General features: G+C 44.6%; 1 protein-coding gene across 5 annotated transcripts in view; it reads right to left on the bottom strand.

The window, feature by feature from the left end:
• The window catches only part of PLEKHA2 (pleckstrin homology domain containing A2), a 766,829-nt gene that overhangs the window by 211,917 nt on the left and 526,921 nt on the right, over nucleotides 1-27,991 (bottom strand). For all 5 annotated transcript variants that reach the window (XM_069213872.1, XM_069213873.1, XM_069213875.1 and 2 more), the window contains one exon: nucleotides 4,420-4,545. In XM_069213872.1, the coding sequence (XP_069069973.1) occupies nucleotides 4,420-4,545 (126 nt within the window). The remainder of the gene's footprint in view (nucleotides 1-4,419; nucleotides 4,546-27,991) is intronic.

A 27,991-nucleotide genomic window follows, 5' to 3' on the forward strand; every position in this document is an offset into this window, starting at 1 on the left:
ATGAAAGCTGTAGAAATTATATACAAATCTCATATCTGATTGACCTTTGGTGAGGGGAAAGATTTCGCTCACAATGTTTTGTACATTGAGTGGCAAGGTTCTACATCCAACTACAGCCCATGTGCTATGGGATTCTAGTGATAAATGCATTTTACTTTTCCACTGGGGACATCCACAGATGACAATACCCATAAACCTTACATTGCAGGATGATTGCACATATGGAACGAGGTAGACCAAGGATAGTAAGCTGGGAGGGGCCAACAGAGTGAACTCTAATCCACATAGATATCCTTGATTTAAGCTGTTAATAAAAAATAATGTGCTAATTTCCATATTAAGTTTGGTTGGTGATTTAATCTCTGTTATCACCAAGGCATGAAGTGATGTATGATAGAAATTGTTCCTATTGATAACTGGCCACTCTTAATCTAATCTTGCAATGCAGAAAAGTCTATTATCATGCGGATTACCAGCCTAGTTTGAGGAACGCAGTAAAAGAGAATTCACCAAAAAGACACAAGACTCCCAGACAACATCTCCAATGACACACGTGTTCTCTTTTAGGGGATCCTCACCAATAGTCATAAGAACAGAATATTCCCACCTACATGTGGGGAACCCAGAACACATTAAAAAAAATAATATATATATATATATATATATATATGTATAGAATATGTTTTTTTAATCTAGAAATGTTATAAAACTGTTAGACAATAGGCTGCATTAAAAGCATAACAAGTGAAAAACTGCCATTGTGCCTTTGGGACCTCCAGGACCTCATGCATCCTATCATGCCCCAAAGGTAACAGCGAGGTGACAGTTAGGTCAGTTCTTTTTGCCATCTCCTTCAGTAAGGACCCTGGAGCATTGAGCTCTCTCTTTTTGGGCTTTAGTCAGAAAATTACTTCACAAAACTACATTTTTTCTGCTTCACTTGACTTCTTTTCACTTACAGGGTGAAAGAAAAGTGTTTTCTGACAGGAACTTTCATTTTTTCCTGCCAAAAATGCCTTCCTTTTTCATAAAGTATCAACCTTCCAGTCAGAAGGAGGCACGGACTGACCCCCATTCAGTCTGGATTTTATGTCTTCCTGTCACCTACCAACCTGAATCATGCTATAACTGCCAAAAACTCTCAAAAAGGACCTTAGAACCCATAGAGAAGATAAATCTACATGGCCTTCAAGTAAGACAGAAGGCTGGAAAGGGAGAAAAATGGCCTCTCTCAACCACCTCTAAGGGGTCTGCCTCTCTTCACAAACTTTCCAGAGGCAAATCTCCTGAAAGAAGACAGAAAAGGAGGACACAATCAACTTCTGGAGGTAGAAAAATACCTGTTTGCTTCCCGTCGAAGGGGCCATCGCCGTCAAGAGTATTGCCATTGGTGCTGAAGCAACAACAACCACTGATGTCGAGGACAAGAGTCTCCGTCGACAGCAACCAGTCGTCGTTTGACGTTGAGGCAATGCTCTCCATCAACGGCAAACAGGTGCCATTCCAAGTTAAGATGGCGGTCTCCATTGACGTCAACCAGACACCTTTCGACATCGAGGATGCTTTCTTAGTCAACCGGGGGCTACTCAACTTGGAGGCAAGCCTCTCCATCTTTAACCACTAATCTTCCATCATCGTTAAGACCGTCATCTTTAAGATCTTCCCCGTCGACATCAGCAAGGCACCAACCGACGGGGATGTTCTGTCCATACACAGACATGGGGAAACAACCATGAGACCACTGTTGCGGGCAGCATCTCATCGTTCCGCAACAAGACATCTGGAATCAGAGACTCATCATGGTTCCACATGACTGTTTCAGCTAATTTGTCAGCATCTTCTAACTCCTCTACATGAAGACAGACATTGGACAGTATACACACCTGGTCTGTTTCAGGGAGTCCTGACTCACAGTGTTGCCTACAACGTCTACTCTAAGGATGCTGTCCCAAAATGCCTCTGGCCTGTTTGCTTGAAGCCAGCTCTCGGGCAAAGCCAGCTAGGAGGCCTTAAGAGACCACTCCAAGACACAGACACAGAATGCAGTGAAGAAGTTGATCTATTAAACTTTTCCAGAGAGCTCCGACACCTCGAGCTCACCAGCGTGATCACAGATCTTCTACATGGTCAACATCTATGTGATCATCAAAGAGGGATTACTCCACAACCCTTACAGATACTCCACCTAAGAAAGTATCCCCAAAATATGATCTGAACACTTTTAATGAGGTAATAGTCAGGGGAGCTAATAAGTTAAACATTGACATTCCAACTCCCACAGATGCCTCATCAGTCATCTTTGAGATACTGCATCATAGGACCACTTTGAGACTATTACTACCTCTGGCCCCAGGTCTTCTCCCACCAGCGACTTACACCTTTTTAATGCCAGCTGCCATTCAAACAGCTTCAGCTAGAATCTTAAAGAAATATAAGGCTCCCGAGCAAGACCCTTTATTTCTATGAGTCAATCCTCCACCAGATTCTGCAATTATCGCAGCAGCAATGAAAACGTATATCGTTGCTGCATCAGCGTGAGTCCCACCAGACAAGGAAAGCAAACATATGGATTCCTTGAGGTGGAAGATGTGAGGCACTTTAGCATTGTTTATGAAAGTTTCTAGTGCGGAAGTGTTACTCGGACGCTATAATAGATCTCTCTGGGACTCCCTTGCACAATTTGAGGACAAACTCCCATGGGTAGATAGGCACGACTTTGAGGAAATTCTACAAGAAGGAGGCCTGGTCGCGAACCAAATAATTAGTGCGGCGGCAGATGGTTCTGACCTAGCAGCACATGGATACACACACAATATGTGCCCCAGAAGTATATCATGGCTCAGGCTCACTGGCCTTAAACCGGAGGCACAACAACTGATATTAAATCTTCCATTTACTGGAAACTTGTTATTTGGATCCCACACAGACGACAAAATATCACAAATGAGATAAATTGGATACCCTTAAAGCAGGGGAATTGGAGAAGAAAAAGGAATTCTGTCACAGGTACAGGCAATTTGACAGGCGTCCCTAACATCACTGGGTTCAAACCCCTCACTGGGTCCTTCGTCACCAACACCAGCAGTCCGCCAAGGCCCGCAGATTGGCCCTTGGACAAGGAACCACTCAACAGCCCCAAGCCTCTTCAACGACACCCAATAAACAATAAGATCCCACTTCTGCCATTACCATTCCCCACTCTGGTTGGGGAAGTATTGTCAACAATATCCGTGAGTGGCACACAATAACCAAAGACAATTTGGTCTTAAAAATTGTAGCGAATGGGTATTCACTTTGATTCAAATCGCCTCCTCTGAGCATTCCACCTTCAAAATTACCTGATCCCAAACTAAAGCTTCTGCGTTGCGAAGTCTCTACTCTACTATGCAAGGAGGCAATAGAGGAGGTTCTACTATCTCAAAGGGGTGAATGAATATACACAAGGTATTTCCTTGTAAAGAAAAAGGCCCAAATGCAGACTTCAGACCCATCCTTGATTTGCAACTCGTATATATATGTTTTGAAAATTTCTAGATAAACATTTGTGTTTTATATATATATATATATATATATATATATATATATATATATATACATATATATATATATATATATATATATATATATATATATATATATATATATATATATATATATATATATATATATATTTATAATGTGTTCCGGGATCCCCAGACATAGGTGGTATTATTAAGTGCTTATGACTTGATAGGGATTCCCTAGAAGTATACTAGGATTACAGGAAAGTAACTTATCCTTCTTCAGTGCACAGCCAGTATTGGGAATCCCACTGACACAGACACCTACAGCTGTCTGGCCCGCCAAAGACTAGTGCTGACCTGTTGCCCAAGCAGCATCCCATTTTTCAAGTGATTGGTGAGTTAACACCATCAAAGAAATCCAAGGAAAAATTGCGGACTTTCAGACTCATGTAAGTATAGTGCCTTCAACTTGAAGAAATATAACCCCCCCCCACGATAGGCAGCTGAGTGTGTACAAACTGTCTATGTAATCCCACTTTTGCAGATATTTCCAGTAATTGTATCTATTTTCTGATAGCACTGCCAGTCATTGAGGTTTTTCAATTAAAATGATATGCCACACAGTGGATCCTCTCTTGGCCAATGCGTCAACTTTAAGGGCGAAAAGTCAGCCGTCTGGCAGAAGACCGTGAACAAGGTATACTTTTAAATTTTGACTTGAAGAGTATGGAAATTCCACTGATAAAACTCAAAATTAGACTGCATGTTTTTAAGTATCCCTCCTTATAGAAAATACACGCAAGTATGATAATACTTTATACTAAAAAAAAAAAAAACACATTACACAATGTTTTAACACAGCATCCAGCATGTATCCACACTGCCTATTTTTAACAGCTATAAACGTGTGCCACACCTGATTGATGGGAGTTTGGACAACAACACCTCCAATGATCTCAGTTTTGTATGCAATCTGTTGTTTTTTTTCTTGAGGTACATCGCAAGTCACTTCGGGCAATGGCAAACTTCCCCCTTTTGGTACCTGAAAAGCAAAGAAACAGAGCATAAGAACTGAAAATGTTAAGCGCTTTCTGCTTTGACACCTATTTTGTTAGGATATAAATTAGAGGTTATGAACTGGATTTCCATTGTGCCCTCTACAAAATAAAAATGCTCAAACTGCTCAAAATAACAACCGAAGAAAGATAGCAAAAGTTGAGTCTTACCTCTAAAAAATTTTCTGGCATAATCAAAAAGTGTTTACATCATGAGTGGACTGAGTACTATAACACTATGGGGCAAGCCAGAAATACTGGTTAAACTCAGTAGTTTCCTCTTGGTATTTGTATTAGCAATAATAGCAGAGACAGGATAACAATAAAAACAGCACCCCCTCCCCACCACACACAGACAGATCTGTAATATCTGGCTAGTACTTCTATTTTGCCATACCTTGGCTTAAACTCATGCAAGTGCCTGACACTGCAGCTTACACATGATATACGCAATGTGACAAGAGCGACGGTAGACAATGGTTGTGACAGACTTGGGGGTCACTGGAAGAAGACTGGGTTGCATTGTAAACTATGTTTAAAGTAGTTCACATGTTTCACAAGTTCACATGTTAAAGTAATGCCTTCACCTCCCCTTCGTTCATGGTATGGATGGCATTGTTATTGTGTTTTACACACTGCTGTTATTTTTTTTATTTTGCTGATTTGTTTCTTTAACCCCTGGGGTGCCATGGATGAGTTGGTCTTGCCCTCGGCCATGGTCGCTGTGGACAAGACCCTCTCATCCTGCACCCGGCCCATGGGGGGAGCGCTAGTGCCCCCCGTGGGCCACCCACTCACACTTCCAGTCAGGGATGGCAGGGGAAGCCCATCCCCTGCCACCCCTGAAACCCCTCAGCAATCTGATGACATTGGCACGCTCCATGAGCTCAAATGGCTTCCAGCGCAGCGAGCGGAGAGGAAGCAAACAGTTAAAACCTTGTCCTGGGTTATTTTTAGGGGAGGAAACAGACAAAGGGGGAAAGGAAAGAGATTTTCCTTTCCCCCTGTACCTGTTTTAAATGGATTCCTGCTCCACGATCGCGGTCGAGGCCCGTGATCGTGGAAGCAGGAATCCATCCACTAGACCAGGGATGTTTTTTAGTTTATTTTGGGGAGTGACCCCTTAGGCAAGAGTCGCTCCCCGGGGATCAATAATCAATCGGTGTTTTGCCCCCCCACCCCTCCCCCAGGGGCTAGATAAGCAGTTTTTTCAGCCGATCTGTCACCCGGAGGGGTGTCGAAACCTACTTGGCACCAGGAATATGTAAAAATGTATGTTTAGGGCAGCAACCCCTTGGGCAAGGGTCGCTGCTCTGGGGGCAATATATTTTTCAATGTTTCAGTCCCCCCTGGAGCTAGATCAGCAATATTTTCAGCCGATCTGGCCCGGGGGGGGGGGGGGGGGTTGAAACCCACTAGGCATCAGGGATTGTTGAGTGTGTGTGTATTTTTCTACTTTTTTTTGTGTGGGGAGGTTAGCCCCTTGGGCAAGGGTCATCCCCAAAGAGGGCACACAACTGTTGGCCATTTCTGCCCCCCTTGGGGGCAGATTGGCCTATACTATTTAGGCCCATCTGCCCCCAACAGGTGCAGAATTCACTAAGTCGCCAAGGATTGTTTTTGCTTCTCCTTTTTTTGTGTGGGGGTCAGCCCCTTGGCCAAGGGTCACACCCCCAAAAGGGGCACATGACTGTTGGCCATTTCTGCCCCCTTGGGGGCAGATCAACCTAATATTTTTAGGCCCATCTGCCTCCAAAGGGGGCAGAAGCCACAAAGATGGCAGTTTTTTTTTTTTTGTGTGTTGGCTGGTGACCCCTTCGGCAAGGGTTGCTTCCTAAAGGGGGCACAAAACTGTTGGCCATTTCTCCGCCCCTTGGTGGCAGATCAACCTATTTCTTTTAGGCTCATCTGCCCCCAAGGGGGGCAGAATCCACTAATGCGCCAGGGATTGTTTCTGTTTTTTTTGTGGAGGGGGGGCAGTCCCTTGGGGACACATGACTGTTGACCATTTCTCCCTCCCTTGGGGGCAGATCGACCTTTTATTTTTAGGCCCATCTGCCCCAAAGGGGGACAGAAGCCACAAAGACACCAGGGTTTTTTCCTTTTGTTTTTTTTTGGTGTGGGAGGATGGCCCCCTGGGCAGGGGTCGCCCTTAAAGGGGGCACATAACTGTTGGCCATTTCCACCCGCTTTGGGGCTGATCATCCTAGTTTTGTTAGGCTCATCTGCCCCAAGGGGGGCAGAAACCACTAGACACCAGGGAAACTTTCTCAATGTTTGGTGGTGGGGTGTTTGTCAACTGGTGAAGTATTTGTTTGTGACTAGAACAGTTTATTTCTCATTTTTGTTGTAGTTGAAAGCTTTTTACTTTCATTCCTGTGACTTCTTGCAGTTTTGGCAGTGGTTGACCTGCAGTTTGCGTAGTTGCATGTTTTGGGTACAAAAAAATGAGTATTGTTGCCATGCATGAATTACATTTTTGTAAATGGTGTACTAAATGCTGGATTGTGTGTGAAATTGTTCTTAGATTTGTGCACAATGATATTTGTGTTGTCTTGTGTGTAATTTTCTTTTTCCTTTTTATTGGGATATCATTGGTGATTGCTGTGTCTGTGCAGAGTAGTTGCTGGTAAGTCTAGCTTTTTCAGGCAACTGAGGAGTATAGTGTTTGAGTACATAACTCTTTGTGATAAAGCCACACTTTATTTATTACTTATTTTACACAGTGCTGGTTGTTGAGGAGGCATTTGTTAAGTTACTTTTCGTAGGAAGGATCATGGCTAGCTGCAGGGTGACTGCTCAGAAAGTTGTTGGTATGCTTTTTGAGTCATCTTATGATGATGATTATGAGACTGACTCTGCATCTGAGGCAGAGGAGGAAGTGCTAGATTCTGCAGTGAATTTTCTGTCAGAGTGGAATCATCTCATGATGAAGCCACTCTGAGTGTGGATAAAGTGCCTGTTGTAGAGGAGGACACTAATGTGCCAATCGTGCAGTAGCCTGGGGCTGAAAGGTTTCCCATTGGAAGACCTGAACTCTGAGTTGCCCCAAACATGGAGCAGTCGGAGTTGCCTGTCTTTACTGGTCTCCTGGGGTGTAGAGTGAATATGGAAAACTTTTTGCCTATCAATTTCTATCAGTTGTTTATGGATGATGTATTTTTGGAAGAGATTCTTGAGCAGACTAATTTGTATGCTGAGCAGTACTTGAGGGACAACAGTGCTAGACTTAGGCCACACTCTAGCGCTACCTAGTGGATTCCCACAAATCTGGAAGAGTTGAAAAAGTTCTTGGGTTTAAGTTTTTTGATGGGGTTGTTAAGGAAGCCGTCCCTGTCTTCGTACTAGTCTACTAGTCCCTTGATGGCAACAGCTATATTTCCTACAACCATGAGTCCTAATCGGTGTATGCTTCTTCTTTGGATGCTGCATTTTGTGGATAATGCTTTAGCCTTGCCACGAGATCACCCTTATTATGACTGTCTTTTTAAGATTAGGTCTGTCCTTGATCGTTTTGTAGACCGGTTTCAGAGGTCTATGTTCCAGTGAAAGGAATTGCTGTGGACGAGTCTTTGGTCCTGCTCAAGGGCTGTTTGGTGTCTAGGGTATACATTCGTAGCAAGAGGGCACAGTATGGAATTAAGATGTATATGGTGTCTGAAAGTAGTACAGGATATGTTTATAATTTCCAGGTCTACACTGGTAGGGATTCCAGTATTGAGCCCTCCGGGTTGTCCGCCCACTTTTGGAGTTAGTGTAATTGTGTGGGAACTTGATAGACGACTGTTTAACAAAGGCCACCATTTGTACCTAGATAACTTCTACACTGGAGTGCAATTATTCAGGGAATTGTTCAGAGCGGACACTGTTGCTTGTGGCACAATCCGCTCTAACCGGAAAGGCTATCTAAGGGAGCTTGTCTGTAAAAACCTTGAGAGGACAGTGCAGTGCTTTGCGAAATGATGAGCTGCTAGCTCTGAAATTTCCAGACAGGAGGGATGTGTACATGCTGACTACCATCCATGATGAGCGTACTTCCCCTGTGACTGTTTGGGATCAAGTTACCAAAGTGCGCAAACCTGTGTGCATTTTAGATTATAATAAGCACATGGGTGGTATAGATAGAGTTGATCAGAGGTTGGAACCTTACACTGCTGTTCATAAGGCTTACATTTGGTATAAAAAGTTGGATGTACAACTCTTCCATTTAGCAACTTTTAATGCTTTTATTGTGTTCAAGGATTGTTCCCCTGAGTCAAAGATCACATTTGTTAAATTTCAGGAGTCAGGGATAGAGAGTCTTTTTGTGGTGGAACAGGCAAGAGTTCCTAGAGTAGCAGTGGTGAAGGATGTGGCTAGATTGAAAAATTGCCACTTTCATGATTACATTCCTCCCAATCCAAAAAAGACTTTCCCACTAAGAAATGTAGAGTCTGTGCCCAAAGAGATATCCAGAGGAGACTCTTATGTACTGCCCCGATTGTCCTTCTAAGCCTGGGCTGTGTGTGGTTGGCTGTTTCACCACATCCAAAAGAATTATTGGGAACTACCACGAGTGTAAACTGCCTGTTCTGTTTTTTTAAATATTTTTTGTTTAGTTTCATGGTTGGCATTACTGTTCTGTATTTAGTTAGAGCTTTTTGTACTTACTTATCATCAGTTAGTGTTTTCTATTTTTGTTAAGATAAACGTGATGTTAGTGTGTGTGGAGTGGCGCTTCGCTGGTGGTGTGTGTGGAGTGGCGAGTGGCTGGGGGTGTGCGTGGAGTGGTGTGTGGCTGGCAGTGTGCGTGGACTGGCACTTGACTGGAGGTGTGCGTGGAGTGGCACGTGGCTGGTGGTGTGCGTGGAGTGGTGCGTAGTTGGCGGTGTAAATAGTGACTTTTTGTTGGCCACAACAACACACTGCTAGCCAAATGCCAGTCCACAGACTCCATCAGCTGGTGTGATTGCTGTGTCAGGCATGTGGGTGCATGACAGTGAAGGGCCCTTGAATGGCGCTGTCTGTTGATGTGAGTGTTGTAATGCGCTGGGCCTGCGGCTGGCGGCATGAATGCATGTCACGTATGAACGGTGTGTGAATGGACTGTAAAGCGGTTGGTGCCTTGATATGGCTTTACAGCTGACGAGCTGTGAGTCACTGGTTCAGTTTTTCAGTTATTAACAGTGCATTTCATTGTTGTGAAATCTCCTGTTAGTAAAATTTGATCTATTGAACCATCACTCACCCTCGTCCCAAATCCAACCAGTATGTGTGGTAAAATGAAAAAAAAAGAAAAACAAACGCCCACTGTAATCAGCCATCGAAGCACATCTGAGAGGTGTCTCTGCTCGGACCCCAATGATGAAGCATGCCACCAACTATGTTGGTGGGTGAGGGGTCTTTTTAGCATAACCTAAGTGTGTTTCTTTTCACAATTTGAGTGTTTGGAACATCACAGAAGTAAGAGTCTTGCTAGTGTGCTTGCTTCTTCTCTAGGGAAAAAGTACAAACTCTAGATTAGTTAGAAAACTAGACACCTGGTGGAGTCCAGATAGCTGTGGCTTGTGTGGTTCCTCCAATATGTTCTTCTCCAGAATCCCCTGCAAACTTCAAAGTTAGCTAAAAATAAATCAAATTTTCCTCACATTTCTGTGTGGGAACACCACACCGGCACAAATTTCCTACCACATAATGTTCCCCCCAGTCTGCTTATAAAAACGGTACATCACTTGTGTGGGTGGCCCAGGTGTTTGAAACAGGGAATGGCCATAAACGTGTAGAGATTGAGGGGATAGCACAGCGAGTTGATAAGCAAAAATGTTTTTTATTGATTTTTAGGCTGACTCTGCTTAGGAGACCCACACAAGTGAGGTATCATTTTACTTGGGAGACTGAGGAGAATGCTGGGTGGTAGGAAATTTGTGCCGGGGAGGTGATCCTACAAAGAAAAGTGAGGAAAATACGTTTTTTTCAGCTAAATTTGAGGTTTGCTGAGGATTCTGGGAAAGAAAAAACTGGGGGATCAATGCAAGTCACACCTCCCTGGACTACCTCAGGTGTCTAGATTTTACAAATGTCTTGGTTTGGTAGGTTTCCCTAGATGGCTGCTGAGCTCACAACCAAAAACGGAGGTGCCCCCTCTTGCAAAAACAAGTAGTTTTGTAATAGATAATTGTGATGTGTCCACGTTGTGTTTTGGGGCGTTTCCTATCCTGGGCACTAGGCCTACCCACTCAACTGAGGTACCAATTTTATCAGTAGACTTGGGGGAATGCTGGGTGGAAGGAAGTTTTGGCTACGCTCAGATTTCAGAACTTTGCAGCACCGAAATGTGGGTTTTTTGGTCAAATTTTGAGGTTTGCAAATAATTCTGGGTGCCAGAACCTGGTGAGAGCCCCACACGCCACTCCATTCTGGATTCCCCTAGGTGTCTAGTTTTCAAAAATGTATAGCTTTGCTAGGTTTCCCAAGGTGCCGGTCAAGCTAAAGGCCAAAATCCACAGCTAGGCACTTTGCAAAAAACAGGTGCGTTTCCTTTGGGAAAATGTGATATGTCCACGTTGTGTTTTGAGGCATTTCCTGTCGGGGGCACTAAGCCCACCCACACAAGTGAGGTACCATTTTTATGAGGAGACTTAAGGGAATGCAGGGTGGAAAGACGTTTGTGGCTACCCTCATATTCCAGAACTTTGTAACACCAAAATAGGAGGAAAAGGTGTTTTTCTTGCCAAATTTTGAGGTTTGCAAATAATTCTGGGTGCCAGAATCTGGCGAGAGCCCCACAAGTCACCTCATTCTGGATTCTCCTAGCGGTCTAGTTTAAAAAAATGTATAGGTTTGCTAGGTTTCCCAACGTGCCGGCCGAGCTAAAGGCCAAAATCCACAGCTAGGCACTTTGCAAAAAACAGGTGCGTTTCCTTTGGGAAAATGTGATGTGTCCACGTTGTGTTGTGGGGCATTTCCTGTCACGGGCACGAGGCCTACCCACACAAATGAGGTACCATTTTTATCAGAAGACTTGGGGAATGCTTGGTGGAAGGAAGTTTGTGGTTCCTCTCAGATTCCAGAACTTAGCACTGAAATGTGAGAAAAAAAGTGTTTTTTGACAAATGTTGAGGTTTGCAAAGGATTCTGGGTACTAGAACCTTGTGGGAGCACCACAAGTCACCCATTCTGGATTCCCCAGGTGTCTAGTTTTAAAAAATGCATAGGTTTGCTAGGTTTCCCTAGGTGCCGGCTGAGCTAGAGGCCAAAATCCACAGCTAAGCACTTTGCAAAAAACAGGTCAGTTTTCTTTGGGAAAATGTGATGTGTCCACGTTGTGTTTTGGGGCATTTCCTGTTGCGGGCATTAGGCCTACCCACACAAGGGAGGTACTATTTTTATCAGGAGACTTAGGGCAATGCTGGGTGGAAGGAAGTTTGTGGCTCCCCTCAGATTCCAGTACTTTGCAGCACCGCAATGTGAGGAAAAAGTGTTTTTTTGCCAAATGTTAAAGTTTGCAAAGGATTCTGGGTGCCAGAACCCGGTGAGAGCCCCACAAGTCACCCCATTCTGGATTCCTCTAGGTGTCTAGCTTTGAAAAATGTCCATGTTTGCTAGGTTTCCCCAGGTGTCGGCGGAGCTAGAGGCCATCAGATTTCAATGTAAAAATGTGATGTGTCCATGATGTTTTGTTTTGGGTCATTCGCTGTTGCGGAGACTAGGCCCACCCACGCAAGTGAGGTACCATTTTTATCGGGAGACTTGGGGGAACACAGAATAGAAGAACAAGTGTTATTGCCCCTTGTCATTCTCTAAAAAATTTCCAGTGTGTAAGAAAGACGTGCATTTGAGAAATGCCCTGTAATTCACATGCTAGTATGGGGACCCCCGAATTTAGAGATGTGAAAATAACCACTGCTTCTCAACAACCTATCTTGTGCAGAAATACAAAGGTTTCCTTGATACCCATTTTTGAATCTTTATATTTTACCAAATGAATTGCTGTATACCTGTATACAATGAAAACCCATTGCAAAGTGCAGTCATTTATTGGCTCTGCGTACCTAGGGTTCTTCATGAACCTACAAGCCCTATAAATCCCTGCAACCAGAAGAGTCCAGCAGACATAACAGCATATTGCTTTTGAAAATCTGACATAGCAGGAAAAAGTTACAGAGTAAAATGTGGACAGAAATGGCTGTTTTTTTTTACCTTGATTTCAATATTTTTTATTTCAGCTGTTATTTTCTGTAGGGAAACCTTGCAGGATCTACACAAATGACCCCTTGCTGAATTCGAAATTGTGTCTACTGTTCAGAAATGTTTAACTGTCCGGGATCCACAATTGGTTTCACACCCATTTCTTTCACTAACTGGAAGGAGGCTGAAAGCACAAAAAATTGTAAAAATGGGGATTGTCCCAGTAAAATGCCAAAATTGTGTTGAAAAATGTGGTTTTCTGATTCAGGTCTGCCTGTTCCTGAATCTGGGCAGATGGTGATTGTAGCACCACAAATCCTTTGTTGATGTCATTTGCAGGGGATAAAACAGCCCTTTTCCCATTCCCCCTACCCCCAAAACAAATTTAGCTGTATTTTGGCTGATATCTTGGTCTCCTCTAGAGGAACCCACAAACTCTCGGTAACCTTAGAATCCCTAGGATGTTAGAAAAAAATGACACAAATTTGGCGTGAATACCTTGTGTGAACAAAAAGTTATGAGGGCCTAAGCACAAACTAACCAATATAGACAAAAATAAATCAGCACAGCATAGGGGTGGGGGGAGGCCTGGCAGCGAAAGGGTTAATAGTGCAATTGCTTTGCTGACAATAAAGTTATACATTTTGGAAGGATAACATGGATAGCCATGTCCATGACCAGAACAAATAGGTTTTCAAGAGTTCTGAAAAACCCTAATAAACTTCTCAGAGCAAAAAAGCATGACATAATTGTCCCACATTATTGGTCCTCCAATGTACAAATGATCACTCCAAGATAGCAACCTATCTTTGAGGAGATTGGTGAAGTTCTGAGGAGCAGTTACTATAATTAAGGATAATTGTTATAAATGGCACCACACAAATATAGCTAGATATTGAACCCTCAAAGAATTTATTCACAAGGAAAACGACATCAAATTCAGCTAAAGGGGCTGTGTGTCAGAATGCGGAGGTCATAAATATTGACCTACAAAAATATTAACTGCTGATGTATTTAAAAAGGTAACTATATAGGGCTGATATAGGTTAACTAATATTATTACCTTTAAGATTCTTCATCATCAACCACCGAGATCTACACTCTTTGTTTTCCATTACTTAAAGCTAGGTAATGAATAATAACCATCTGACTGCAAAAATGGTAGGCTTTGTTTAAGCTGTCTCTGTAGCCAGATGGACGTCTGGTCTTCAACATGGACAGGTAGCCTCCCCAGGCAAACAGTTAAGCTGGTTTGACCTAGCTCAGTGTGGGCCAATGTGAGTCATTTCAATCCACTACTAAGCTCTGGCCTCACGCCTATGACATGGCGTCAGGGGTTTCATACGGCAATGTTAGCATGACCATGCAGTAGACATGCACAGCTTGGGTGCCACTGGCTTACAGAATGCATGCCTAAGGCAAGCCCATCTGAACCAGTCTGATCGGGTGTATGGTAGGAAAATCTGATTCTCCGGTTGGACGTCACCTATACAGTCTGGAATTTTTGCAAAGGTGAAAAGAAACTTATGTTATCAACCACCAGCCCAGCACCCAACACTAAATTAATTGTTAGCACTAGTAGTGAGTGCTAATTATAATTTGAAACAGTTCTCCTGTGAATCTCTTTTCCATGATTGACCCCCCTTCACCCTGACCATTAAAGGTGCCTTCTTTAAAGTGCATTCTATCTGCAAGAACAATGTTAATATTTGGGAACCTTTTATGGATGAGTGGTTTAAAAAAAGTAGGCAAGAGAAATGTGGCTAACTAATCACTCTGGTCCAGACCTTGCTATGGCTATGCTAGATAATTTCAGTTTTACTCATGGTGACTGCTTGTTTTTCAGGTATATTGCTAAAATGCATTTTCATATCACCACTACAGGTTAGAATTTTTGGAGCTGCAGAAATCACGATGGTGCATACAGTTTACTCCTCCTCCTCTTATTCTGTGATCTACTGTCTTAGGCCTTGTAGGAAGCCGGGTTCTGGTTGCAGTACTCCCCCACCGTCCCCACTTTCTGCCTGGTTTTTGATGCAATTCTGACTGGAGCGCACAGGGTCCTGCTAAGCAGGTGTCCCCAGTTTCAGTGTTCCTTCCCCAACACAAGACACCTGGTCACTTGATCCCTGACTGACTAGGCCCTTTAGCACCTCAGTAAGTCCCTAGTAAATAGTAGCCCTGGTCCGTAGGTACCGAAGAGGGCCCTTAAGAGCTGCAGCACAACTTGTGCCACTCTAAGGGACCTAGCACCAACCTCATGCAGATGGCCATTGCAGACTGAATGATAAGGTGATCCCTAAAAGTGAAAATATGACATTGCACAGAGATTGAGTGCTGTGTCCCCTAAACACTGCATGTAGTATTTGTAAGTCACCTGTACAGCAGGTCTTACAGACCTAAGGCGGAGTGCATTCTATTACCTGTGTGGATATGTCTGCAAGAAAAGATATTCCCCTCCTATGTCTTTGTCGATTCTTAGACATAGTAAGTGAACAGGGAAGCCATTTTAAGTACATGTGCTGGGCACTGGTCAATATGAGTTCCGCAGCTACATAAAGGCTTCACTGAAAATATAGATGTTTGGTATCAAACATCTCAAATTACTAAACCCTTCCTGATTCTAGTGCTGGATTTATTAATAACTGCACCCAGAGGTGTCCCTTGACAACCTATAAACTGCTGGTGAGCTCACTGACTAGTTTTAGCTAGTCTGCCACCAACAGAAGAGAATCTGACTCCCAAGGGTGAGAACCTTTGCTGTCTGAAGGTCAGAAAAAAGCCTACTCTAGGAGAGGTATTTACACACCCCTCCCAGCAGAGCGACATGCAAATCTGCATTGTTAGGGAGGAAACTTCAAAGAAGCCCACCGCCTTTGGTATGCAGAACTGGCCTTCCTCAGAGAAGACACCGATCCCCCTACCCCAGGGCCCATCTGGCACCTGAACAGGAAGGGAAATTAGCTATCCATGAGGAGTGTTGCCTATCCAGGCTGGACATACCCCTTGGGTGACCAGCCTGAAGTGCACACCGCCTTAGAAATTCCACCATCTTGTGTGTAGTGGAATTAGGAATTCTGGGACAGGGTGATGCTCACTCCCCAAGGGAGTGGTATTTAGGGGGTGTAGTAACCCTAAGGATAAGTAGCCCATTAGCCACTACCCTTCATTCCCCCTAATTCCCTCTAAATTGAGCATTTAGGGGACCCCCTGACACCAGGACCTCAGATCTTACCTGGACACAAAAGACATAGAAGACAAAAAGCCTGCTGAACTCGAGAACCGAGGAGCATAATGGACTTGGCACCAACCCTACTAGCTTTCCTGCTGCACTCAAGACTCTAGGAGCAACTGACCTGTCCTGCCACTGCAGCCTCCAAGAAACCATGAGAGCAAGCAGTGCTTTCCAAATTGCCAAGAAGAACTCCCTTGAAGTAGCGGAGCTCCTTCCCTGCATCAGCAGGCACCCAAAGAAAGAAATGAGAAACCACCAAAAACCTGGTGCCATAAAGCACCACTGCACCGGAACTGCCTAGCCCACGCTGATGTGGGCCAATGTTGCCAGCATGGTTCCCAGGCTCTCCAGAGATGAAGCCCACTCGAGCTTGCCCTCTGAGGACTTCCCGACAGCAACTGCAGCCTGATTCTGCAGACCCTGCTTTACTGCGTCCACCTCTGGTGATGGAAACCCAACGGTCCACTGCACCTCTGCACCAGGACATCCTGGACTGAGGAGAAAAGGATCACTGTTGTCCCTATGTTTCCCAGGCTCATGAGACCCAGTCCCTGCCTGCAGCCTTTTTCTGTGGGCCCCCTCCACCGCCACCTTTGGAGCTCGACGCACTGGACTGAGGAGAGTGGGACCACTGGGGTCTCTACATCCCTAGGCATCTCAAGAACTGAACCCACTCTGTGGTTCGCCTGGACTGGACTATCAGTCCACCCCTGCAGCAGCTTTGCACAGGGCACCCGACCCTGAACTGCACCAAGCCACCCCAGTGTCACCCAAGGTGGCCTGTTGGTGCGGCCTTGGACCTTGCCCCTGACTTACCCCATCCATGTATAGGAGATTGGTCCCGGAAATCATTGAACTATACCTGTATGCAGTGCTTGTTCTTCCTTTATAGGATAACATTGCAGCACCTGAAAAAGGTGCTGTCAACTTTTGCAAACTCTTGAAATTCCTAACTCAAAAAGTTCTCAGGTGATCTTGGTATCTAAATTTATATAAAAGTATGTTATTTTTCTAAATTGGTGCCAGATTTTATTTATTGAGTGTGTGTCTCACCTACTGTATGTGTGTGCTGTACCTGTTTAGCACTACCCTCTGATATACCTAACTGTTCGCTCTCACTACCACAAAAGAGAGCATTTGGGATGTCATTTGTGCCGCCGTGATACCTCTGGGGTTTGTCTGGACTCTTTGCACAGTGTACCTCTTTTAGGTCCACTGTATAAACAGCCAGATTCATACAGGCCCTTTGCTTGATGTTTAACCTTCAGTGCTTCATAATTCTGCAGGCCTCTTGGTGTTTTTGATCCGCTCGATTTGAGCCTGTTTCTTGATACCTGATTTGCTTGAACAGTCTACTGTGACCAAAAGAGGGCTCTTTAAAGCTCTATGTTACTGCCTCAAGGCAATTCATGGCAGAGGCCTGTGTTTCTTTGAATGCGCTTTCAGCTAGCAACTGATTTCTTGCAAACCTTCCCTTCCATCTGCCAAGGTAGACATAGAGGGCCAGCTTTTTCAAAAGTAACTCAAAAATCTTGTAATAAGATCTCTTTATCTCTTTGTTGTCAATCTAATTTGATGGCTTCTTAAAATATGGCATTTTTAATATTGAGTTGTAGGGGTTGCTTATCTGGAGTTTATGTCTAGCCCTAGATACGCGTTGGGGTTGCACTGCACATCATAAATGATTTTCCTCAATTTCATAATTCAAAGTTTGAATATCCATAGAGTTTTAAAATTATCAAGGTGAACTTACTGGCTGTGCTTACACAGTGAGTACAGCTCACTGAGTAAGCAGCACATTGACCACAAACATGTGATATGTCCCATATGTTGCACACATTATAAACATTACCTTCTGTCACAACTAGAGCTCTAATAGTGGTAAACAACCCATGAGCAGCAAATACCCCGGAAAATATTGATACTAACTTAGAAAATAAGTGCACGCGCATGCAAGGAAATGGCTTTAAAAATAGGTTCTTGGCTGCTGTACAAAAGCGCCTCCTGTTTAAAAAAAACATCACCTTGCAAGTTATGCATAGGGCAGTGGCAGAACAATCTTGGAGGGGTAGGACTAAGGGAGAAAAAGCGGAAAAAAGCAGGCTGGAGGTGAGGAGGCACAGAGAAAGGGTCACCTTTGCAATTACAATGTGAAATGGAAAAGTCGGGTTTTGTGCAGGGTGGTGCCTGCAATCAGAAGGGAAAGGCAGAGGTGTTAAAAAGTACCAGATTGTTAAAATGGTCATAGCCAGAATACGGAAACAAACTTCAACCCAACGCTCGGGCCTTTTCCAGAGGGATGGAAGGTTGGGGGGCCACTTTTGTTACTGGGGAGCAGTTTGGTAGCAGCGCAGCAGTTCTAAAAGCACTGCGGAGTTCCTTGTATATCCAAGAGTTTTCAGGCAACAGAGTGCCAAGGTAATTCTGATGATTAATGTACCTGCTGAAGCGAAATCTGAGTTTTTTCTAACTGCAATTTTGTCTCATCTAAAGTAGTGCGGAGGGTTAATATATCTGCTGAAAATAACGTGTTCTATGCAGTTCACAGAACAGTATTTTATGTGCATAGCTCAGTGCGATAATGCTGTTGTCACAAAGATCCTTTTGCTACTGTGCAGTTCATAAGTTACAACCATAATATAGCACAGTGAGCTATGAACTGCCATTAAATTACTGCATGCAAACTGCATGGTACAGATTAGGAAGATATGTTTTTTCCCAGTCTTTGATTATCCTAATTTTGCTAAAAGAGAGTTTATTTGGGTTGAAATAAATCATTCTTAGTTAAGTCAACCGTAACCACTGTGTTACTTTTTGAATCCCGAGTTTATGCCTCCCCAGCACTGTTGAAAAATGCCTACCAGTATGGATGACATGTGAATCCTACACCTTGTAGACCCCCTGGTCAACATTTTCTATACAGTGATTTGCACATATAAGCTTCATTGTCTCTGGATGCGTGTGTGATATAAAGTGCTCCACCACCCTAAGCTGGTAAAAAAGGCACTATAAAACAAACAAAATACATTTGGAAGAAGGGCTATGGAGAGGAGAGAGGCACTGTTGGAAGGTGATTGTGAGGGAATCATTGAAGAGGTCCAATAAAGATTGCTGTATACTGGTGCACTGTACAGTCATCATTTACTATGCTTTAAAAGCTAACACAATTGAATATATAATGAAAAATGTTTTGTAGACTGCACTGTTTTAGCCATTTTTCTCAAATGCTCTTGGGGAAGAACTCCCCCAAGCTCCATTGCAATGGTCAGGCTCGCTTGATATGAACCCTATGGGTCTGGTATGAAAAATATGCCAGGGCTGCTGTGGGTTCCCAGTCCCACCCTGGAAAAGAAGGCAATCATGGGAGAAAAAGACTCAATTTAAAGAGTATGAAAAAGAGTAATTTCAACAAGAAATGTGATGAGTAGAAAGACCACTGAGGCATAGCTGTCATTAATTGAGCAATGCAGTGGCCAGGGGTGTGAAGGGTCAACTCCACCACAATTATGGCTATCTTACTTACCAGGAGGGAGAGATACCATTTGAGGGCAGGCTACAGCTTCAGTTGTCAGTAAGCTTTCTCGTTGTCAACAGACACAATAAGTGTCCAGCGGCCGTTGACCTGTTTAGGTTATCCTAATTCAGCTATTATTTCAAGTGTTTGCATCGGCTGACAGAAGTACTAACCAGTTATTAATTTTTCATTGATGATTTGAAAATAAATCACACTCCAGCATCTCATAAACAATGCAAAAGTGAAGTTGGCCCACATTTGAACACTTTTGACCTTACAGCTGTATTCTAACAATATTTCAAAGAATATGAAGCATTGACAATAGGATCTGCCCTGTACATGCCTTTTGCCCTGGTCACCCACATCTTTCAAATAATTTACAACTGAAAGCAGGTAAATACAGCACTTTTTTCCTGACCCCAAGGGACCATGGGTATGCTAATGAGTACGAGCATCACTGATTTCAAGACATTGAGGTATACTTATGAAAAGTGGCGCATCTTGCAATGATGTGCCACTTTTCTTTCGCTCCACTGCGCCCCCTTAACACCACCATGTGTGCACCGTATTTATGATTTGGCGCACCATGGTGCACATTAAGGAACTTAGAGTCAAAAATGTTGATGTTAGTTTGTTGCTTTGCAGGATTAGCACCAAAACAATTTGATGCTAATCCTGCAGAGTGAAAGGAGGCCCATTGAAAAAAATGGGAGCGTCATTTTAATGCCTGTCTTAGGCAAGCACTAAAAATGACATTACAAATTGTGCAGTGGATTCTTATAGAATCCACTGCGCAATTTTTCTGGGCCTCCTAATGCCAGAATGCCCCCCATGCATACATTATGCCTGGTGCAGGCATAATGTGGCAAAAGCAGTTACAAAGTGCTAGGGGCTTCTTAAATCTGGCCCGTTATCCGTTAAGGATTATTAATAGTAATGAAACGAAGATTCAGCTGTTAACAAGCTTTTAATCATATGGAATATCCACAAAATGGCCTCATAAGAGGTTGGTTGCATTTTAAAAATTGGTTGTAGGAAAGTACCATCTTTCTTGGCATGTTACCACCAATTTCTGCCTGTTTGTCAGTATGTTTTGCCTGTCTCACTGGGATTGTGCTAGCCAGGACCCCAGTGCTCATAGTTTGTGGCCTATGTGTGTGTTGTCAGTATGCTTAACTGTGTCACTGAAGTTCTGCTAATCGGAACCCCAGTGCTTATGATCTCTCTACTTACCAAATTTGATACTATAGTTTAGTGACTCCATATTCCAATTCTAATTGGCACACTGGACCCCCTTATATGTCCCTAGTATATGGTACCTGGATACCCAGGGCATTGGGGTTCCAGGAGATCCTTATGGGCTGCAGCATTTCTTTTGCCACCCATAAGGAGCTCAGACAAACCTTTCTTCAGGACTGCCACTGCAGCCTGAGTGAAATAGTGCCCACACTATTTCACAGCCATTTTCACTGTACATACGTAACTTATAAGTCACCTATATGTCTAACCTTTATTCACTGAAGGCTAGGTGCAAAGTTACTGTGTGTGAGGGCCCCCACAGGGTGTGTAAAGGTGCCTCCATGTTGTCCAGGGCCAATTCCCCGGACTTTTGAGTGTGAGGATACCATTACACGTGTGCACTACATATATGTCAATACGTATATGTAGCTTGAAAATGGTAACTCCGAATATGGCCATGTGAGGTGTCTAAGATCATGGAATTGTCCCCCCATTCCGAATCTGGTATTGGGGGGGTCAATCACATGCACCTGAGTGCTCCAACATGGATCCCCAGTACTGCCAAACCAGCTCTCTGAGGTTTCCACTGCAGCCCCAGCTGCTGCGACCTCACAGACAGGTTTCTGCCCTCCTGGGGACTGAGCAGCTCAATCCCAGGAAGGTAGGACAATGCATTTCCTTTGGGAGAAGGGTGTTACACCTTCCCCATTTGGAAATAGGTGTTACAGGCTTGGGAGGGGTAGCCTCCAAGAGCCTCTGGAAATGCTTTGAAGGACACAGATGGTGCCCTCCTTGAATAAGCCAGTCTACACCGGTTTGGGGACCCCCAGTCCCTGCTCTGGCGCGAAACTGGGCAAAGTAAAAGGGAGTGACCACTCCCCTGTCTATCACCACCCCGGGGTGGTGCCCAGAGCTCCTCCAGTGTGTCCCTGGCGTAAGCCATCTTGGATTCCAAGGTCTGGGGACACTCTGGAGACCTCTGAGTGGCGAGTGCAGCAGGTGACGTCAGAGACCCCTCCTGATAGGTGCATACCTGGGTAAGTAGCCAATCCCCCTCTCAGGGCTATTTAGGGTCTCTCCTCTGGGTGTTTCCTCAGATTTAGCTTGCAGGACTCCTCCAGGAATCCTCTGCTTCAGCTTCTGACCATCGGATCAACGACAGACTGCTCCAGGAACCGCTGTAATGGCAACAAAGTATCCAGGACGACTCCTGTGACCTACAACTTCAGCTCCAGCCAGCATTTGCAACAGTTTCCAATGTGTGCAAGCCCTGAGGACTGCCTGTCTTCATCCTGCACCAGAAGAAACAAAGGAATCTCCCGTGGAGTGACGGAGTTACTACCCTGCTTCTGCAGGCACCCTTTTGTGATGATGACCGGTAATCTAGGACTCCTCTCCTGATGACGACCATGCTCCCTGGAACGCAGGTGGTGGACCGACGTGACCCAGACTGTCCTAAGGCACAGCTGTCCAAATTTGGTGGAGGTGAGAGCTTGCCTCTCTGAGCTGCAAAAGTACCCCTGTCCAATGCATCTTCTCCAGCTCTGTAGGCTTCTGTGCACTTCTTCCAAGAATCATTTGTGCATAGTGTAGCCCAGGTCCCCAGCACTCCATCCTGCGATGCACTACTCGCTGAGTTCCTCTCTGGCAGCATGGGACCTTCCTTTGTAGTGCTGCAATGACCACACTTTGCATCTTCTTTGTCCCTGTGTTCTGGGACTCCCATGGGTACTGCCTGGTCTTCTGGGGGCTTTCTGAAGTTCTGAGAGCCCCCTCTGCCTCCTCAGTCTGAGTTGAGACCCCCAGGTCCCTCCTGGGTCCAGGCAGCTCCATTTTGACGCAAGCCGCATACTCGCATGAACCAAGGCTTGTTGGTGGAATCCAGTGACGCAAACAGCCTGCATCCAACAACTCGACGTGGGACATCACCTACACCAAGCAGGAGCCTGCAGCCATCTTCTTTGGTGCTCTTCTGAACTCTTCTTCTTACCGGAGAATCCACTTTTGCACCATCTTCTATGTTGGCAGGGGCTCCTGTCCTTCCTGGCCTCTTCTTGAACTTCTGGACTTGGTCTCTTCTCTCCACAGGTCTTCAGGTCCAGGAATCCATTGTTTGTTAATTGCAGTCTTGCTTGGTTCTTGCAAAATCTCTTATTACGGCCTGTAGTGTGTCTTGAGGAAACTTGTTGTACTTTACTCTTGCATTCCTGGGCTCTGGAGCGGGGTACTTTACTTACCTTTGGTGTTCTCTTACACTCCCCGTGCCCCGCTACACACTACACTTGCCTAGGGGGGAATTTGTGATTCACATTCCACTATTGTAATATATGGTTTGTGTTGTCCCTAGGTCCATTGCATTCTATTGTATTTTCTACTGTTTGCACTATTCTGTGACTGTTTACTTACCTGTGAGAAAACAGGGCTGATTGCAGAGGCCCCCTAACTTTTTGCCCCCATTTTCCACTTTTGGCTGGTGTTTTCCTGATTTTGATGGTGCCCTGGGTACTGCTACCCAGTCCCAGTGCCTGTGCTCTGTGTAAAATCAATATTAAAATTAGGCTAATTATAATTGGCTAAGTCAACCTACCTATAAGTCCCTAGTATATGGTAGGGCGTGTAGGTTTAGGGACCACAGCATAGGTAGTGCACCCATAGGTGCACTGCTGAAGTGCCCAGTGTCATTTTAAAGGCAGGCCTGCCTTGCTGGCTGCTTTTAAATTAAAGTTATATGCAAATTCGACTTTGGAATTAAAAGTAGTTCCAAAGTCTTAAACTACCTTATTTTTACATATACGTCACCCCTAAGGTGTGCCCTATGTGCCCCTAGGGCTGGGTGCCATGTAACTATAAGCAGGGACCTTATAAAAATAGTTTTATCAGCCCTGGTGAGGTAAAAACAGCCAAATCCATTTTCCCTCATTGTAGTGAATGGCCTTCATAGGCTAGAATGGGGAGACTTTATTTTAATTTTAAAAGTCCTCTTAAGTGACAGATACCAAGAGTTTGGTATCAAATTCATTGTTATAATAAATCCCACAACTTCCAGTTGTGGGATTTAATATAACTTGTTCAGGTAAAAAGTTTTCAACTTTACCTGAAAAGTTGACAATTTCAGCCCTGCATTGTTTTTGCTGCTGTGCTCTGATTGGCCAGCCTCTGGCAGCCTGGCCAGGCTGCCTTGATGAGGTGTGAAGTGGCCTGGCTTCACACAAAGTGATGTGCCTGTGGGAGGGAATCTCCCCTCAGCAGATGGTGAGGCAGGAAGGGGAGGGCTGTCAAACTGGTGTTCAAAGGCAGAGAAGGACATTTAGAGCAACCCAGCAACACCCCCACATCCTGCAACCCCAGACAACTAGGTGCCCCCTTGATTAGATTAGGAGAGGGCAGGAGAGGGGTGTGTTTATGATTTTTAGCCACACCAGTGGGTGGGCTCAGCTACATGTAACCTCCAAAACTAATTTTCAGCCATGATTGATTTTTGAAGAATGTTGCCTCCTGGGATTGATTTTTGCCACACTTCCCAGGAAGTGGTCATCACAGGGGGAAGGACCCTGCACCTGATTGGAGAATCAGGACCCCCCTGCTTTTCACCCAAGAGCAAGGATAAAACTGGCAGACCTGCACCCACACCTCAGTTCCCTATCAGATCCAACAAGGAAGAACCACAGAAGAAGAAGGACTGCCCTGCTGGACCCCTGGCCTGCACCTGGAACCTGCACTCAGAAGGACTGCACCAGCTACACACTTGGGCTTCGCCACAAGAAGCACTTTGCCTGGCTTCAACTGGTTCAAGGAGGGACTCCCTGTTTGCTACAGGTGAAAAATTGCTAACCAGAGTCCCCTGCACCAACTCCTGAAGAAATCAACCAGCTGGCCACTGCCCAGTGGCCAAAAAGGAGTTTCCATCAGGTGCATTCTGGGAGTTGTAGCCCACACCCCCAAGGATCATCTCAGAGCTTCTGGGCCCTTGGGTGAGCTGTGGACCCCAAAAGAACCTTAAAAGAACATCTGAGAGAAGGCCCAGAAGTCTGGAGAAGTTTGGAGAACTTTTGAAAAAAAACTCCATAGAGGGACCGACCCGCCGCAGCAACTCTAGCCGGCTTGCCTCAACTGCGACCCGGCCTGATTTGCGGGTTCATCCCGGTGAAGAAAATCTCCAAAAAAGAGACTAAGTCCGAACGTACAAAGTTGACCGGGACCTCCCAGCCAGCGTATCCGATGAGGGCTCCAGGGAGGTCGGATCAAGATCCAGGTTTGCACCGGTCGAAGGATTTTCACCTCGAAAAAACGACTAAGTCCGAAGGTAAAAATCTCCACCGAGGGCTCCCACGACGCGTATCCAGAGAAGAGTTCCAGAAGGTCAGATTGGACTGGCAGGTTTGTCCCGCTGAAGAAAATCTTCAGAAAAGAGACTAATGGCCAGATGTAGCAAAGGTTTTTACCCATTCTGTGTCTATGGGAAAAAGTGTTCGTACATATGGCCCTAAGTCCAAAGGTAAACTTTTTACCGAGGCCTCTCGCAAGCTGTAGCCGAGCAGGGCTCCATCGCGGTCAGCCTTAAACTTTGACTTTGCCCCGGTCGAGGTGCAACCAGATGACCCGATTGGCGCTTTTTGTTTCTAGGCGCTAAAAAAAAAAAATATATCTTTAAAAATTCATATCTTCGGTTCCCCTTATCCGATTTTATTCATTGTTGTGTCATTTTAACGATAAAAATATAATCTATTTTTATAAATTGGTTTTAGATTTTTCAACTGTTTCCTGTGTTTTATTTAATTACTGTTTTGTGATACTTGAATGCTTTACACTCTGTCTCCTAAGTTAAGCCTTGACGCTCGTTGCCAAGCTACCAAGGGTTGAGCTGGGTTTAATTTACTGAGACCTAACTGGACCTAAGTGGAGGTTAGTGGCCTATTGCTAAGTGTAGGTACCTACCTGCCCTTACCAATAACCCATTTTCCAACATTACCTGATTTTGGTTACTAGTGTATATTGTGTATAATACTTACCTCCAGAAGGAGTATTGCCTCTAAGATATTTTTGGCCTTGTGTCACTGAAATAAAGTTCCTTTATTTTTGGTAACACTGAGTATTTTCTTATATTGTGTGTAAGTACTGTGTAACTATAGTGGTATTGCAGGAGCTTTGCATGTCTCCTAGTTCAGCCTAAGCTGCTCTGTTACAGCTACCTCTAGACAGCCTAAGCTGCTAGAACACTGCCTACATTTCACTAATAAGGGATAACTGGACCTGGTACAAGATGCAAGACTTTAGGCACCCACTACAAACCAGGCCAGCCTCCTACATCGGTCCACTGATAGTCATTGTTAAAAAAACAAAGTGTTTTGGCGTTGTTTTGGTTCTTATCCTGGTATCATGCATAGTGCTTCACATTCTTTACAGCACACATGCGCTTCTTTAATACTTCACCAACAAATGCAATGGACATCTGAAACATTCAGAAAACATTACGCCATTCTTTGTACATTCATTATGTAAATTCAGAAACTGTGAAACCGTCTGGTGATATGTAACCCATTCATGACTTCTACACAAGTGATTTAAGGAAACAAAGACAGTACACATCTTACTCTTTCTAATGATGGTTAACACACCAAACAGCTGTCCTAACAGTGCATTAATCTCAGTGGCGGCCGGCAGCTTTAGGATGGAGGGGGGCGGCCGGGGCACACACACACACTCATTCTTTCACACACAGACACGCACGCATGCACATCTATTAACAACACTCATACCATTCAAACATGCACGCATGCACCAAACATTCATTTTAAAACATCACACAAACTCATTCTTTCACACATGCACGCACGCACATCCATTAACAACATTCATACCATTCAAACATGCACGGATGCACCAAACATTCATTTTAAAAGATTGCACACACTCAAACTTTCACACACACACGCATGCACATCCATTAACACTCATAACACTCAAACATGCACGCGCGCACCAAACATTCAATTTGAAACATCGCACACATACACACACACACACACACACTTACCTTCGGCCTCCAGGTCCCAGGAGGGTTGGGACTGCTGCCTTCCCTCATTGGCTGAGGGAAGGCAGCAGTCCCAGCCTCGTCACAGAGTGGGATGGGGTCAGTGAGACTGCTGACCCCACCCCACTCTGTGAAGAAGTGTCACTGATTGACACTCGCCCTGGGCACTTCGGGGCTTAAAACTGAAACGCCCAGGGAGAGTGTCAATTGGTGTCGCTTTCCTCATCACCCAGGGGAGGGCCTCGAGGCACCTTTGCTGGGCCGAGGAGGTCACGCCCATAGGAGCTGTGATCTCCTCAGCCCAGCAAAGTTCAGCTCAAGCAGCCAGGAGTCTGCGCAAATCGCGCATGTCTGCTCCTGGCTGCCTGACCTGAACATGAAGAATGTCTGTCAGGCTGACCTTTGTTCACCCTGACTGACACTCTTCATGGGGGGCAAAAGGTGGGCGGGTGTGGCCCCTCCGCCCTAAAGGACGGGCCGCCACTGATTAATCTATAAAACACCACACACACATGGTACAGGAAGTATATATTTAACCTCATTATTTAGCTCAGCAAATGCCATGTAATGTTGCTCCATCTTAATAAAAAACATAAGAATTCGTGATCGAACATAATGATTGCGGATATGCAGCTTTTATAAAAATGTGTGAGGGTTAGCACATGTTCGATCATGCTTACGCTTGCCACTGTTCACTTCTCCCAACCCCTCTCTGTTCACTATCAGGGTTCCCTGATATTTATTTTTTAATTTGAATCGTAAACCTTGAGAAACTGACATGAATCACAATCCGAAGTCCTGAATGCATCATCTGTGGACCACTGATTCCAGGTTCCACCGCAAAACCGGGCCAGATACACCTCGATGTTTCTAATACTAGTCGCTCTGGGATGTTTTAGCCTAGTTCTCCCAAAAGACTATTGCCTGATTTTTTATTAAATGTTTTTTATGAAAGCATTTTGCACAGAATACAAAACCAACAGCCAATTTCCCTTGCAAGATTGGTTTCCTGGCACAGGGCTGCATTTAAAAGTTGAGAGACAAAAGAAAGTATGCTATTGGTTTTCAAACTGTGGGATGGGCGGCTTCAGAGTGCACAGGGAATCCGGTAATCTCTTATGTACTGCACTCTTCTACTCACCTTAGAACAGAGGTTTTCAATGCCGCGCCCTCCAGGTGGAAAAAAGAAATTATCGGCACACCCTCAGAATTTTTCACAAGTATTCTAATAAACTGGCTATGTTAAAT

This window comes from Pleurodeles waltl, chromosome 11, assembly GCF_031143425.1.
Source record: "Pleurodeles waltl isolate 20211129_DDA chromosome 11, aPleWal1.hap1.20221129, whole genome shotgun sequence".
NCBI classification, from domain to species: Eukaryota; Metazoa; Chordata; class Amphibia; order Caudata; family Salamandridae; genus Pleurodeles; species Pleurodeles waltl.